At 38.9% G+C, this 14,524-nt stretch overlaps 1 protein-coding gene across 3 annotated transcripts; it reads right to left on the bottom strand.

Moving 5' to 3' along the window:
* Positions 1 to 1,497: 1,497 nt before the first annotated feature.
* CAPN10 (calpain 10) lies at positions 1,498 to 12,787 on the bottom strand. 3 transcript variants are annotated; one of them, XM_026045411.1, is made up of 14 exons: positions 12,729 to 12,787; positions 12,419 to 12,626; positions 11,120 to 11,251; positions 10,691 to 10,887; positions 9,321 to 9,538; positions 8,829 to 8,970; positions 7,425 to 7,591; positions 6,814 to 7,097; positions 6,162 to 6,364; positions 4,644 to 4,696; positions 4,441 to 4,526; positions 3,869 to 4,068; positions 3,253 to 3,298; positions 1,498 to 1,533 (listed from the first exon to the last, which is right to left on the bottom strand). In XM_026045411.1, the coding sequence occupies exons 2-14, from the start codon at positions 12,560 to 12,562 to the stop codon at positions 1,504 to 1,506; spliced, it is 1,902 nt and encodes a 633-aa protein (XP_025901196.1). In that variant the 5' UTR covers positions 12,563 to 12,626; positions 12,729 to 12,787; the 3' UTR covers positions 1,498 to 1,503. The 3 variants fall into 3 exon arrangements, with proteins under 3 accessions (XP_025901196.1, XP_025901195.1, XP_025901197.1); XM_026045410.1 differs by having other exon boundaries at positions 4,441 to 4,696; XM_026045412.1 differs by lacking the exons at positions 1,498 to 1,533; positions 3,253 to 3,298; positions 3,869 to 4,068; positions 4,644 to 4,696 and having other exon boundaries at positions 4,448 to 4,526.
* Between the last annotated feature and the right edge of the window lie 1,737 nt (positions 12,788 to 14,524).

Genomic DNA, 14,524 nt, shown 5'->3' with positions numbered 1-14,524 from the left:
AAAGTTACCGGTGTACATGCACTCATTTTTGACTCCTTTTCCTTCCACTCTCCATGGTAGCTTTATATAATGTCACAAACTTCAGCACATACACAAGTGTTTGCAAAAAGGGCCAATTATCATGACAGTTCTTTTTCTTTCAACTACTACGTCAGTACCTGTTCCCTGTGTCACCAGTTCTTTTGAATCCAGGTGCTTTTCTCAGAAAGGTTTTTTCTTCTCCAAGACTATTTTCTGAGAAACACTATCGTTTCAACAATTTACTACTGGAAAATTACCTCCCAAGAGGGTGTTATTGGCATCAATAAAAGATGTCAATACTTGTTAAAACAAGCACCAGACATGGTCCTTTGCACATCAGGGATTCGGCACTCCTAATCTTTCCTTTTCTTGCCTCACCCTTCCATAACAGATGTGCAAAGAACTGACCATTTAAAATTCAGCTGCAAGGTGCTTTCAGTTTTCAAAGTTCAAGGGGACTAAGAGCAAATTATGCTGGGATGGAGCTAAAAGTAAAATACTAGTCATGTTAGAGAGGATAATCACGTCTTCTGTTTCCAGTGTTCATCTCTTATTTGCTAAAAACACCAGGGCTCTAACATTGCAMGGTTTACTATTAGAAAACAAAGACATAATTGGCAGTTTTCACATGTTTAATAACAGACATTTTAAAAGTTTGTAACATTACTCCATTTTTATTGAGGAAAATATAGCATCTTAAAAACCCTCCATGAGTAAGAAATATTTTCTAACAGAAATCAAGAAAAAAAATCTCAAACTTTGATTTTCTTACAGTGAGGGTAAATTTTGCATAAAACACCATTCTTAGAGATTTATAAAAGCAGTCCTGCATTATAGTTCATAAACAAAAGGTTTCAAGTCTGATATTTTTCCTTTGTGGTGGCTCATTAAAGAAAAACTCACCAAAAATCTTCCTTCTCAACCTACCAGTTACATGGTTAGCAAAGGGTCCATGATAAAGTGCTCAGCAGCATGACTGGCAGTGTAGATTATCAACTTGAGCATTCTCTACTCCAGTGTATTTTCATGGTTCTTGAGGTATATCCTGTCGTAAAAAAAAAAAGACTCCAGTTTCTTTCCTCTATGTTCCTGAAGCTACTCTGGAAGATCGATTATTTTTTTCCCAAATATTATTTCATTATGCACATCCAGTTTTGTATTTTTGTTCTAAAAATCATAGCGTGGATTAATACATGCACATATTCTCCACTTGCATGTGTGAAGAATTGAGGTACCTTATGGAGACCTGCTGTACAATGCTGGTTCTAAACCATACAGAAAGAACAAATATCCAGAGCGCATATGATTATGGAGGCTTTGTTTGCTTTGTTTTTAAAACAGACCCATCACTGTAGGCCTGACAGTTGGTACCAGTGAAAAGCTAGATTAATTTTTTCTTCTTTGTCACTCCATTTAAAATTGGAAACAGCAAGAGATGAGGTGTTCCTAGGCTTCCCAAAATTATCAAGTGAGAACTCCAGGTTACTTTTTCATCACTGTTGTAATGGAGACCTATAAGAAAACAAAAAGGTAGGAAAAATATATATATATATATATTACATGAGCTAGTTTTTATTTAGATGTCAAGAAAGAAAAGAATTTTATAAGGAATTCAAGTAAAACAGAGAGAAGAGAGCCTTAGGAATTAAGGCCAATAACATCATGTAAACTCTTCCTGACAAACAATTTTTTTTTTTTTTTTTTTTAAAGCAGTGAGAGAACTCATAGACAAACCTATAGAAAAATCCACTGACATCCAGTTGTGCTCTGATGCACAAGAATAGCCCAGCTTCTCAGTAGAGCACAGTAACTCCTTCAGAGGTTAACTCTCTGAAAGCTTTAACTGATTTAAAAATCAGCCTGTAGAAAAGCCCAATCCTGTTGGAAATTATATTCAGGGATCAACAAGATTTGTCGCTTGCCATTTCTGAATCTCCAAGTCCTAAAGAATCCTGGATTGTTTGTTCCCTTGATTTCAGCAATTACCATTTCTCAAATTCAGCTACTTTTATGGACCAATATAAGAACATATCTTTGCATATGTTCTGTATTGTTCTGTACTAGTAGCCTCGCAATATTTTGTTTCCAAAACAACAACAATAAAAGATTCATTACATGCTTTAGCTGCTAAATACTAAGAACAACAGGCACCATGAGAAAAGTACATACAGGTCTTGGCCAGTTTCTGTGAAGCACACAAAAATCCATAATGTTTGTATAGTTTTAAGAACAAAATGTAATGACTGGTCAACATGACCTAGAATAGGAAAATTGGTAAGCCAATTCTAATCTTGAGTGAGGAGAACGTATCCTAGGATTCTGTTTTGTTTTAGCCAAAGCCTCAAATAATCAAGTACCTAGATGGTCCTGATGCTACACAACAAGCAAGGCCATGCTTTGACCCAACAACTAAATCAGATATCTTTGAATATCTGAATATCTTTGAAGTTGTTAAAATAATCCATTCAGAGCTCTCCTTTTCACCAAGTAAAAATGCYATAACTATCAGCAAGCCAGAACTTGCATTCAGTCCTTTAAGGACACATGCATATCTAAAAGTGCAAAATATCATCATCAATATGTTAAATAGGTTAAGTTTACCAAAATAGTTCACACATCAATGAAGATGAAAATTATAAGGATACTTTGTGTGCAGATTTGTGAAGAAAACTCCAAAAACATGAGACTCTAGTTTTTTGCAAACGAGTCTTTGGACTGCTCTTYCCCTTCTCTTTTGAGTCTTTACAACATTTTAGCATCATTGAATTTTCTAAATACCAACATCTAGGAGTCCCAATCAATATTAGTGTCAACCAGGTAGAAGAAAACCACAACAAACTACTAAAACAAGCAGATCTGTGGTGACACAAAGAATGAATGCATCAGAGTGAACAAATATAAATTTTAAGTACTATCATATACTCATCACTAATTATCCAACTTCTCACAGACATTACAGCAGAAGGATTTGCTGCGAAAGGACTTGAAGGAGAAAATAATGACTTTAGAAAAYAGCCATTGAGAAGCTTCCTCATATTTTAGTGTAAGAAGACAAGTCTGTCAGTTGCTAAGAACTGCTATTTTGCTGTTTGAGAAACCAAGAAAAACAATGAGAGCATTAAAAGTCCTGTCTGCAATGTATGACTCTCAACACTAGCTAATACATAAGCTTTAATGATRTTGCTGCATCACCTTTTAAAGTAACTGAACGAGTTTAAAGGTAGCACTCACTTCTTGCAATATTTGTCCAAGTGTCTCCCGGCTCTGAATGCGTTTCCTGTCAAAAATCCAAGATCACACTTATTTCTACTCAAGATATTGGGAGATTCTGCAATCTTTCATCAATCTTTTTATTCTATTTTAAAAAGAGGAGAATGTTAAGCTAGGCTTCGCTCCACAATCCTACACACAAGGAATGTTGGAAAATCTACCACCTCCAATTCAGACCTATTATCCTATTATTATTCACATCAGTAGAAACTACCTAGAACAAGCCTTATAACTTACTACAATTTCTCAGAAACTATCTCATTTATCAAACAATAGTAAAATTTTGTCATAAATCCTAATATCTGAATGCAGCTGACACTTTGCGGCTTCAGTGCCATCTTTTCCAGCAATATGAACCTGTTAATTTCGTATCGATTGTTCAGTAATAAATACTTTTAAGTCATGCTTCCAACACAGTCAAAACTGTAAGTGGTGCTTGTGAATGAATCATTAATACAAAGACTAAAAAGTTTTACAAAAAATAAAATCACATTACTACAGTAACTGTACCCGAACGTTCCACAATAAAAGCACTTGAGAAAACTATAAATGTAAACAAAAGGCAATCTCTTTTTACCTGTCTATCTTGGTTGCTATGATTACTGTAAAACTGCCTTCTGTATTTGGCAAGTACGTAGAAGGTATAACAACATAATTTCCTGCAGGAAGTCTGCAAAGTTGGCTTACTTCCTGTGAGTAGCAGTGAGGGACACAGCTAACCAGTGGTTCTAAATGTATAAAAGAGGAAGTTTGAGGTTTCCAGTTTCTATTAGGTACCTGCAAAGGAAAGAGCAAAAAAATCATGCTCATCTTTTTAAATATTTCACATCTCAACTCACAATTTTCAAGTGAGATAAGTCCAAACCTTTTTTTTTAAAAAAAACAACTGTGTAGTTTTATTCAAGGTCAATCATCTATGACATTAAAAGTCATCCTAAAAGCCAAGAGTTCATCATTTCTAAACTAATTTAGGATTTTGGAAGAATTTATTACAACCAATCTTTTGGCTTTTTTTTCATATCCATTACTTCATACAATCAGCCTACATTTTTCCTAGAAGCAGCATTTTCCTTACCCAGGGCAAGGGACAATGAACTGTCAAGCTTACCTTTACATTTGACAAATGAGCAAACTAACCAGAAGTCTTACCTGAAAAACATGGAAACCTATTGGACGACACTTGCTGTCTTTACAGTGCTGACGGAGGGTAACTTTCACACTGCTTTTTCCTGATCCTGCAGGAATGGAGAGGGGAAAGCAGGGATTGATATGGAAGGAGGGGAAGTTCCTGCTACCTCCTGCACTTTGACCATTTTTCCAGCATCCCTGCAGCTGCACTGTCTCCCATTCACCTGCTGGAAATTCTTCACAGAACGGAGCATCAGTGGGTGGTGGTTTTATCTCACTATCAAATGTAAAAGAGAAAAAGGAACTAAATGTACAAAATGCAACTTCAATAAACATATCTAGGCACCAAGTTCACGGAGAAAGAACTAGTATTGCATAAGCTTAAATAAAAACAATTCTATTCCTGCAGGAGAAGCATAAAACTCAGAGTCCTTAGATAAGTCACAGAACTCCAAAAGAACAACACAGCATACATGAATTCTGGCACAAAGTCACAGACATTTTTATACAACCGTGCAATAATACAGTTTATACATCAGTACTTTTGTGCTGTGATTCATAGCAGAAAGTGACACAACTGAGAGTTTCTTGGGTACACATGAGACTATCAGCAAAGTCAGGGTAAAAACTGTTTTTTTTTTTTTTAATATCCACTACATATTTAATCAGAGGAGCCTATCATATTGCCTGCTGACTTCACCACTGTTTCTAACATTATCTCACATTTTGCTCTTAGTCCAGTACTGCTTCTCACAACCATACAAACTATTTGGTATCAGTTCTGCAGTGTTTGAAACCACACTTCAGCATAACTTCAAGCATTTCATCTGCTCTTACCTCCTATTTGGAAGGAAAATACATTTGCTGAGAACTTGTCCACAACTGTTCTGATGTTCTAAGGGTTGCCCATTCTAGACACATATCAATGCTGGCAAGTCTGGTTTAGTCTCTAAAGATTGTTATACTTAACTATTATTGCAAAATTTATTCCATCACCTGAAGTGCAACTGCTGCAATTTGTCCAAAAACTGTATATTGCTGACAAAGTCCACATCCAGAACCCATTCAGCAAAATCAGCATTATAGTTTTGCAGACCTTTCTATGGTCTAAATCTTGATTTTAAATTCTGCAGAGTAAATGATTAATGTATGTTTTGTAGTATGGCTTGCCAGCTCCTGTCAAGGAGATATGATTTGATAGTTCATTGCCATGATATCAAGAAATGCTAACATCTTTTGAAGTTGTTGCCAACATTGCATTATACCTCTGTATATGGCTTACCTGCTGCAAGCTGCCACTAGATAACTTCAGATTCTTTCAGTATKATTGAAAGAAGGTAACTGCTAATTGCACACAAATATTCATCACTATATTTTCTTAAGTATTCTCTTCAAGTCTGTGGTCATCAACACATAACTACTCATGAATAATTGACTTAAATATGTTGAGATAGCTGTGTAGTCTGCTACAGTCTAAAAAATCAGAACCAATCCAAAGCTATTTGGCTGACATTGCTCATTTCTCCTGTTGGATCAGCAAGCACTGATTCCACAAGAGTCCAATAAAAAAGTCTATGCTGTACTGCAAGGTATATGGATAGACTGGACAGGACACAATATGTAGTGATCCTTTCAAGCATGTTACCATAAAGCTGGTAAACTTCCTCAGGCATTCACAATTTGGTAGTTCATCTGTACGTCAGTACAATTTTATGAAATTTTCTATTTTTCTTAAAACCTACCTGAGTGAGATCCTTCCTGTCGAAAATACACGGAGCAAGAAATGCCCTACTTCATCCTTTAGAAAAGTGCTGGGAACAACAAGATAATACCCAGGAGAAAGGTCGCAGCAAACATGTACTTCTCTGTCATAGGAATGGCAGATGGTACCTACAACTGGAGGAGTGGAGAGGGTCTTTGGAAGGTTAAATCGCTTCTTCTCCACCTAGAATAAATGCATAATGATGCGTGGTGTTTTAGAAAGATTATGAGCTTTTATCAAATTGAACATGATTAAGCATTGTTCAAACATGCAAGGAACAAGAAAGAAATAGAGTATCAGCAAACAAGCTGAACATCAGAGAGAACAGAAAAATTTAACAACCAGAAAACGGAAATGAGGAATCATCATCAAAGAGCCTGGAATGTCATGCACTAATTTGGAACAGTTCTGCTACTTGGCACTCAAAAGATGAGAACAAAGTACTAGTCCACTATTAAGTTGTACAGACAGTAACTGCTTTATGAGACAAACAGGATCATTCTAGCATAAATCAGAGATGCAAAATGTCTGAACTATTGAATCATATCATTGCCGTAGAAAAAGAAGGATATAGTCAGATATTTGAGTACAAACTTCCATTTGCTAAGAGAAAAACGTCACTTTCAAATTACCTTCCAGACATGCAAACCCACTGCTTGATAATTCTTTCTTTGCATGCCTTCAGTCAAAGAGAGATTTTTCTCTGCTAAATGAGTCAGATTTTGAATTCTTCCAGCCCAGTCGGGACTGTATTTCCTGTGTTTCTGCAGCAGAGCAATGCACACCTCACTCTTCTCACAGACTCTCAGCCAAAATTTAGGATTGGTAGGGAAGCTGCTGTTGTTTCGGCAGCCACCTGCAGACTGGCCTCTCACCCAGGATCCAAAAAGATTCTGAGAGTGCAACAGCACTTTCTCTAAGAGAACAAAATAATAAAGAAGGAAATAAAGAAAATCATGGTACAGACTTCAGCCACTGGAAATAATTTAATTTTATATAGCAGAATTTGGGTAGATTCCCCAGGACAGAAAAACAAATGCTGTGATAACCCTGACACTTTCTTCAAACAGATATTCATGACCAAGATTTGAGAGGCAAAGCCAGAAGAGGCCTACTGGTCAGGAAGAAAGGGAAAGACCAGGAAAGAGAAATTATAATCTTGTTACAGGGTTTGCAATTCAAATTGCCCTTCCCATTAAAATCAGATGATTTGTACCAAAATAGATCTTTTTGTATACCATACCTGTATAGAGGCTCTGAAGTTGTCCTTCCTCATTGATTGGAAAGCCCATGGTAATCTCATCAAATTCCTTAAAAAATTCCTCTTCATCAACCCAAAACTCTCCCTCTTGGATCTGAGAGAGCAATTCTGAGGTGACTACTGGATTCAGTTGGCTCCATCCTTCACCACTGCACACAGTAAGCCAGAATTCAAAGTTAGTTCTTGGTCCATAAAAGTCTGTAACAGTCTTTTATCAAATATTCCATGTAGCACAATAAAACCACATTTCTTCATTTTATTATCAAATACTTGCATACAATACTTCTGCACACACACTGCTAGTGAGCAAGATGGACAACAGAAGGTATGAATCACAGAAAACGTAGAAACAAACCCAGCACCGGACGAAATACAGTAGCATATTTTCAGGTATTTTGCTTATAACAGACAGTAGAGTGTCCCAAGTGCCTGAGTTGTGCAGGAAGAAGTGCATCGAGCTGCACTGTGATTATTCTGAAAGACTTTTAATGCTGTATAGCGAACATTAAATAAATAAATAAATAAATAAATAAATAAACTATTTGGATGCAGCGAGCAGAAGGTTATCCCTATAAGTCTGCTAGCTAAGCCATGACAAACCAAAATAAAAACTCGTTATGGAGTGCCCACTAAAAGCTAGTACTTCTGCTTCACTAACAATGAAGGCGAGTTTTGCCCTTTACTGAGGCTGGGTTCTAAGGCTGCTGGATGAAATGAAATCCTCTTACAAGTGTTTGGCAAGTTACTGTTTAGCAATCATCAGCTTTTAGCAATCAGGCTTAGCACATGAAAAACTCAACCAAAACAAAAATACATTAAAGAATTGCACAAAACAAACTTTTTAAATAGACCAATATGGTCTGTCCCTTCATTCTCAAAATTTTAACCTGACTACTCAATACAGTTCTGTGTTTTCTTTAAAATATGTCCCTGCTTTACACAAACTCTACACCAAATCCGGCTTCTATGGCTCGTATTAATCTGCAGCGTGAGAACACACAAGTTTTCTTCCTTCTGCTACTTTTTGTTTCATACCTACAACCTTCCTTACACTTGGCAACTCTGTAACGAGATCATATGGAAAGATCMAAGTCAGGTTGAGCAACTGCAAGTCACAGCCTTAGACCAACTGCAGAGCAAAAGACAAAAACAATTCCCAAAAATGGGAAACAGAAGAAAACTAACATACTAAGTCTGTAAATTTACCTCTAAAAAATGGCATGATGCTTTGARATAAAAAAGCTACTCAATATTAAAAATATATATATATATGTATATATAAACTGAAGCCTCTTYCCTCCACCACAGTACATGAGCAACATTCACCTTTGCAATACATAGATACACTTCATGCTTCAAAACTCTTTCACAAATAAATCTACTCACCCCTCACACCAGGGACCCTTCCAGCACCGCCTCCCCCAAGGATTTCGGATCCGCAGTAGGAAGATTTCCTTGCCCGACACTTTAGAAAGATTCAAGATGTCTACCACAATAAAAGCATGAAATTCTCCTAATTCGCTTGCCCCTGAATAGAAAGAGAATACAATATCAGAAGGCAAGCTAAAGAACTTAATATTTTCTAGTGAAGGACATTAAACTCTTTTGTTTTGAAARTGATCTTGAGCTAAAGTGAATCAGTATAAAAACAGCATAAAAGACAAACAGCTCATTTTATTCGTGACCATATAGAAACAAAAATACTTTAAGTGTATTTACTTGTTGTTTTGAACGTCTACAAATYCTAATTTTTTTTTTCTTTTTTTTCACCATATATTTGCACCATAAGACAGCAAAATCAACACTACACTACTGCTGGCAGCCTGGCACTGCTCAATTGAGAGTTGAGCTTAAAAATATGAGGAATTTTACTGTTACCTTCTCTGGAATTGAGGACTGAGCAGCTTATTACACACTGTTCCTTCAGGTTCATTAATCTCCTGAACACTGTCTTCTCCAAAACCAAACCAGTCCTTTCCTTCTCCATGTTTCTTCCAGGGTCTTTCAGGGCCCATCTTTCAGCAATACCTCCAGTCAAATCAACTAAAGCATCTGCTACCTGTCCTGCCCATAATTGTTCATAAGATCCATGCAGTCTTGGGCGGGGGAAGAAAGAAAGAAAATTTTATTTTGTGAATAGCACAACAAAATAAAGGCACTCATAATTCTAGTCATTTGTACCTTATAATCTGTGTAATATATCATCCTTCATACATAATTGCACTTTATAGAAGYGACGGTTCTTCCTCTTCTTAAAGTAACCTTTATTCACTCTGCAATCAACAACCAACTTGTATTTCTTTTCAAAACTCTAAGTAATTCAAAGAATTATTCTGTCTGATGCAGTCAGTGCAAAACAGAGCAGAATAGATCAGAGAAAGACCACTAAAATAGAATGACAAGGTTCTACAGAAGACAAGCACATGAGGAAGACTGCTTTTCAAACTTATGATACAGAAAAGCTTTAACATGCGACGCCTGCTTTACAGCTTAGGCTCACCATATCTACAGCTGAAGAAATTACTTCATAATTAAAGTCTTTTTCTGCCCTCTGCTGGCAACCACAAACTTTCTTTCAAGTCCTTTTGGGCCCTTGGTGCCTCTCTTACCAGCAAGCTTTGTCTTCAAAATGTTTTGTCTGCCTGGACTCACTTTAGCATTTTGCTAGTTTAACAAAATATTTGGTGGCTACACTGTGAAACATGTTAATAATGTATTATTWTCCCTCCAAAAAAACATTTTTTCTCCTGTCAAAAATATGTAAATGAACAAACAAGCTACATAAACAAAAGCAGCAGTGAAACACTCACGAGAGCCTTCATTAGCATAAACAGGTGTAATGTTGTTTTCAGTGAATATATTTCATGCTGACTGCTTTTTACTGAGCCCTCAGTTATCCTCAAATATTGCATGACTAAAAGCTTTGATTTTCATAAATTAGATAACAAATGAATAGTGACCTAATAATCATCATTTGAACCCACGAGGTGATAACTAGTTTCACCTCTTACTTCTCACTCCAGTTCTCTCTGTAAGAGTATTTTACTCTGTAGACAGTCAGAAATACAACACATTTACAGTTTAAGAGAGAACTCTACATAACTTAACATGTAAAAAAATGGCAACCATTGTACTCTGTATTGAATTATATGCAAATTAAATATACCCAAAAGAGTTAGATAAAATAAGTGGTGGCAAGATAAGGTATTCTACCCCCCTTACTTCCCCCAGTAACAGTGTTCACATACTTGGCATAAGCTTTTTCCAACAGTGGAAGCCAAAACAAATCTTCTGTCTGACACTGGGAAAAGCAGAGTTTACCACCCAGGCAAGGCAAGCGATCATCAATGGTTACTTCCACCCAGTGGCCAAACTGCCAGATCCGACAAGTGAAACAGCCTTGATAGGATGCATCTGTCCAGCTGGGCTGACCTGGAGGGATTACCTGCAGAAAAAGAAGTCAAAGTCAAGGCAAATAGTGATTTTTTAAAGGAAATCAATGTTTTAAAATGTACTAAACGTTTGGAATAGAGCATAGAAAAAAAAAGATAAAACAGAAGTAGTAAAAGCTGAATATAAGAAAATTTAGGTCCAAATGGATGCCACAGATTCAAGAACATACAAATATGTCTGAAGATGAAAATTTCTGAAACACAAAACAAGAAACTTCTCTATACCTTATTTAGTAGATATTTACTCTTTTGCAAAGCTATACAGGCACACAGGAACCAACAGTCTCCCAAAATCCCTTGTTTTACTTGTACATCCTGTGGCTTGTCTGAAAATAACCGAGGAGCAGAACAGATTTCCTAAAATGAAAAACAAAAGTGGGAGAACTTAAAGCTGAATCCTACAGGATACTGTAAGAAAGGCTGTGTTTCAGGGAACAGAAAAGCTCCAGAGACTCTTCACAAAAGAAGGGAGCTTTTACCTCTAGAATATTTCTTCTTTAGGCACTTGCTAAGAAGAAAATAATAAAAATTACTGCTTTACTGATAAACTGCAGGTTCTTTATGAGAGGTAAGTCTAGYTCCCTGAGATTTTAGTACACAGATACCACTATGAAAAGCAATCTCAACAGAGAGGTCAGTAAGTAAAACACAACATAATTAATTGGGCTCTTGTTAGAGATTTGACTGTTACAGAATTGAGGTCGTTCACATAGCACTGCATATCACAAGCTGGAAAAAAMATATATATAGATATATATAAATTCCCATAAGAGAACAGTTTCTAGGACACATAAAAATAGATTACTTGGTAATGAAAGATGATTTCAAATGCAAAGTCGTGAACARCATATATCCGTAAATACTGCAAAAGACGGAAATTAACTGACCAGTTCTCAACAGCAATCAAGGGGGAAGGTAGAAAAGCAGAAAGWTACATGCCGAGCTCTGTGAAATCATGTTTGTTAATTCTATCTGGCCAAATAAGAAAGCTTAAAAAAATATTTCTCTTAGAAAATCCAATTAYGAGATCCACGCTGAGGCCTGAAAGATTTGATTATTTTTATCTTCAATAATTATGTCATTTATTGTTCCATMAATCAATACACCGTCTGCGGGTGGCTCCGTGACTGTTCTACAGCAACATTCTTCTAACAACCTTTAAAATCCAACTATCTGCTTTGAAGGCAGTTATGTAACATTCAGAAAAAGTTGGGAGTTACATAATGCTCYTTTAAGTTTGTATGTACATAATTTCACTATGAAACGCATTTATCATAAAACATCTGAATTRCTGTTACAGCCCTGGGATTCAAAAGTTCCACACCAAAATCCAAAATGAACTTACAAACAAGCACGCRGATTTAAATGTAACTTACATTGATGACACTGATGTGCACTGCTGTTATCATCTCTATATTTCAAAATTATAAACAGTCAAAAGCAATGATTCAATGTTACCTGCCATATGCTATCTTTAGGTACAATTTTGCTGAACATCTCAAGCTTTTATGTCTTCAAACTCACCTGTGGTCTCAACCACGAGATCTCGCCTCTGAATTGTGCGAGCGGGGTACAATAGTTAAAATATATAGAGGCATCACTGGCTGGAAATGTGGGGTCTGCATAGAGCTCTCTTTTCACAATTAATTGCTTTTTCTCTCCCAGCATCTTCAAGACAATCCCAAGCACCTCTGATGGCTATTTCCAAGGCTTCATATTTTCGAGCTCCAACCTACAACGTGAACATGTGTTAATGGGAATCGCAACGGTGGAACAGATAAACACGAGGGCAGGGCTCACAGACAGACAGACAGACAGACAGACAGCTGCTCACTTCTTGCAGGTGGCGCCTTGACCCACGCCATCGCCCGCTTCTTGCCGCCTCAGAGGCCACCCCTGAACTCCTGCGCTCTGCTAGGAAGGAGAAAGGTCTCAGCGGGTCCAGTGCTCGCGGGGACCCGCCCGCGGCACCCGGTGACCGGCTGTGACTCGACGCGCGGCAGCCGCCCCCCGCCGCCCTCAGAGCGGGGCCCGCTCCGCTCACCGGCCCCCCGAGGCCCCGCTGCGCCCCCTCCTCACCGCCAGGCCCGCCCGGCCGCCATGCCCGGGGCGGCCGTTACCGCAGCAACGCCGCGCGCCTCCGCCCGGCCCGCAGGTAACGGACCGCGCCCGCGGCCAATGAGCAGGCGGCGCCACGGCACGTGCTGCCTCGCGGCCAATCCGCGGCCGCCGCACCCTGCGGGCCGAGAGAACGACAAGTCCCAGCGCGCCGCGCGGCGGGCGCGGCCTGAGGAGCGGGGCCGACAGCGGARCCTGTGGGGAGCGCGGGCGAGGGGGGCCCCGCTTCAGAGGAGCCCCCGCGGGGCCCGGGCCTGATTGATCCACCCCACCCCGCAGCACTCATAAAACACACCTCAGAGGCTGGAGCTTTTGTCCCCAACAAGACTACAAAAATATTTAAAATTATAGGGAAAAAAAAAGAGGGTCGTCTGTCCCCRGGCTGGTTTGAGGCAGCTAGTTGACAAGGTTCTGGGGTAGGAAGGGGCCATACCAGCAGTCCCCATGGTACTTCATATTCAGAGATAACCAGATAACAAAGGGGAAGGTAACTGTAGGAGATCAATGTCCATCTGAACATCTCTTGGGCTTAGCCAGGAAAAAAATAAAAATAAAAACCAGGCAAAAACCTGTGATTCTTCAGGCTAAGAGCAGGACTCAGCTGTAGAAACTCTCAGTCTTCACTACTGCAAATTATTTCCAAAGATAACRGCATAAATAATATCTGAAAGCTTATCACAAATAGTCAAAGCACTGAGCTGACAAAAGACACAGAACGACTCCCATCTTTGGATAAATGAAATTAAAAGGGGAAAAATAAAAAAGAGCATTTCAAAAAAAAAAAAAAAAGAGAAATAAAGCAATATAGAAATAAGTCTCCTCCGGACCTGCCTTCGCTAACCCCAGCAGTAAGCTCCCAGGTGGGTCAGGGCCATACTGAAGCGGACTGAAGGGCTGCATCACCCCATTCCTCTGCAGAAAGGTTCTCTTAAGAGATCTGCAGAAAGAGTTGTGGTCTCCTACACTCACTTCTTAAAGAAGGGACTCAATTTCCTCTGTTAAGCTTCAGCCCTAAGGGCATGGAAACAAGCAGGTGACCAATAGATCCTCCATGGGCTGTCCAGCAACAGTGACCGATGCAGAAACACGCTCTGCTCCCTGCACACACCAGTTTTACAGGCACAGGGCTTCCCCGCTGCTTTCAGCGAGTCTCATCAACAAAGAAGGCTTCCCACGTTCGAGTTCYGACCCTTTGGGGAGCAAAGGGAACATTGTTGTCAGTAAGAATAAGGACTCCTCTGTCTGGCGCTCGGGCCATAGCGTTGCAGCTGCATGGGCGACGCTGGCACAGGACAGGTCTCTGCTGGGGGAGGGAAAGGAAGAAAAGAGCCCTGTCTCAGAAACAGCAAGGCCAACATCTGTGTGGCTTCACCCTTGCCGCTCRCTTCTGGAAGCAGCAATCACAGACCACAATTGTAAAAAATCCATTACAAGGTAGATGAGAGGAAGCAGCATGAAGGCTGCGCTCTAATGTTGTAAATAGAGTAGATGCTGCCCGGAACCGTGAGCAAC

This window comes from Nothoprocta perdicaria, unplaced genomic scaffold, assembly GCF_003342845.1.
Source record: "Nothoprocta perdicaria isolate Ctin4 unplaced genomic scaffold, notPer1 scaffold_4, whole genome shotgun sequence".
Classification (NCBI taxonomy): domain Eukaryota; kingdom Metazoa; phylum Chordata; class Aves; order Tinamiformes; family Tinamidae; genus Nothoprocta; species Nothoprocta perdicaria.
This window is presented reverse-complemented; position numbering and strand designations above follow the sequence as displayed.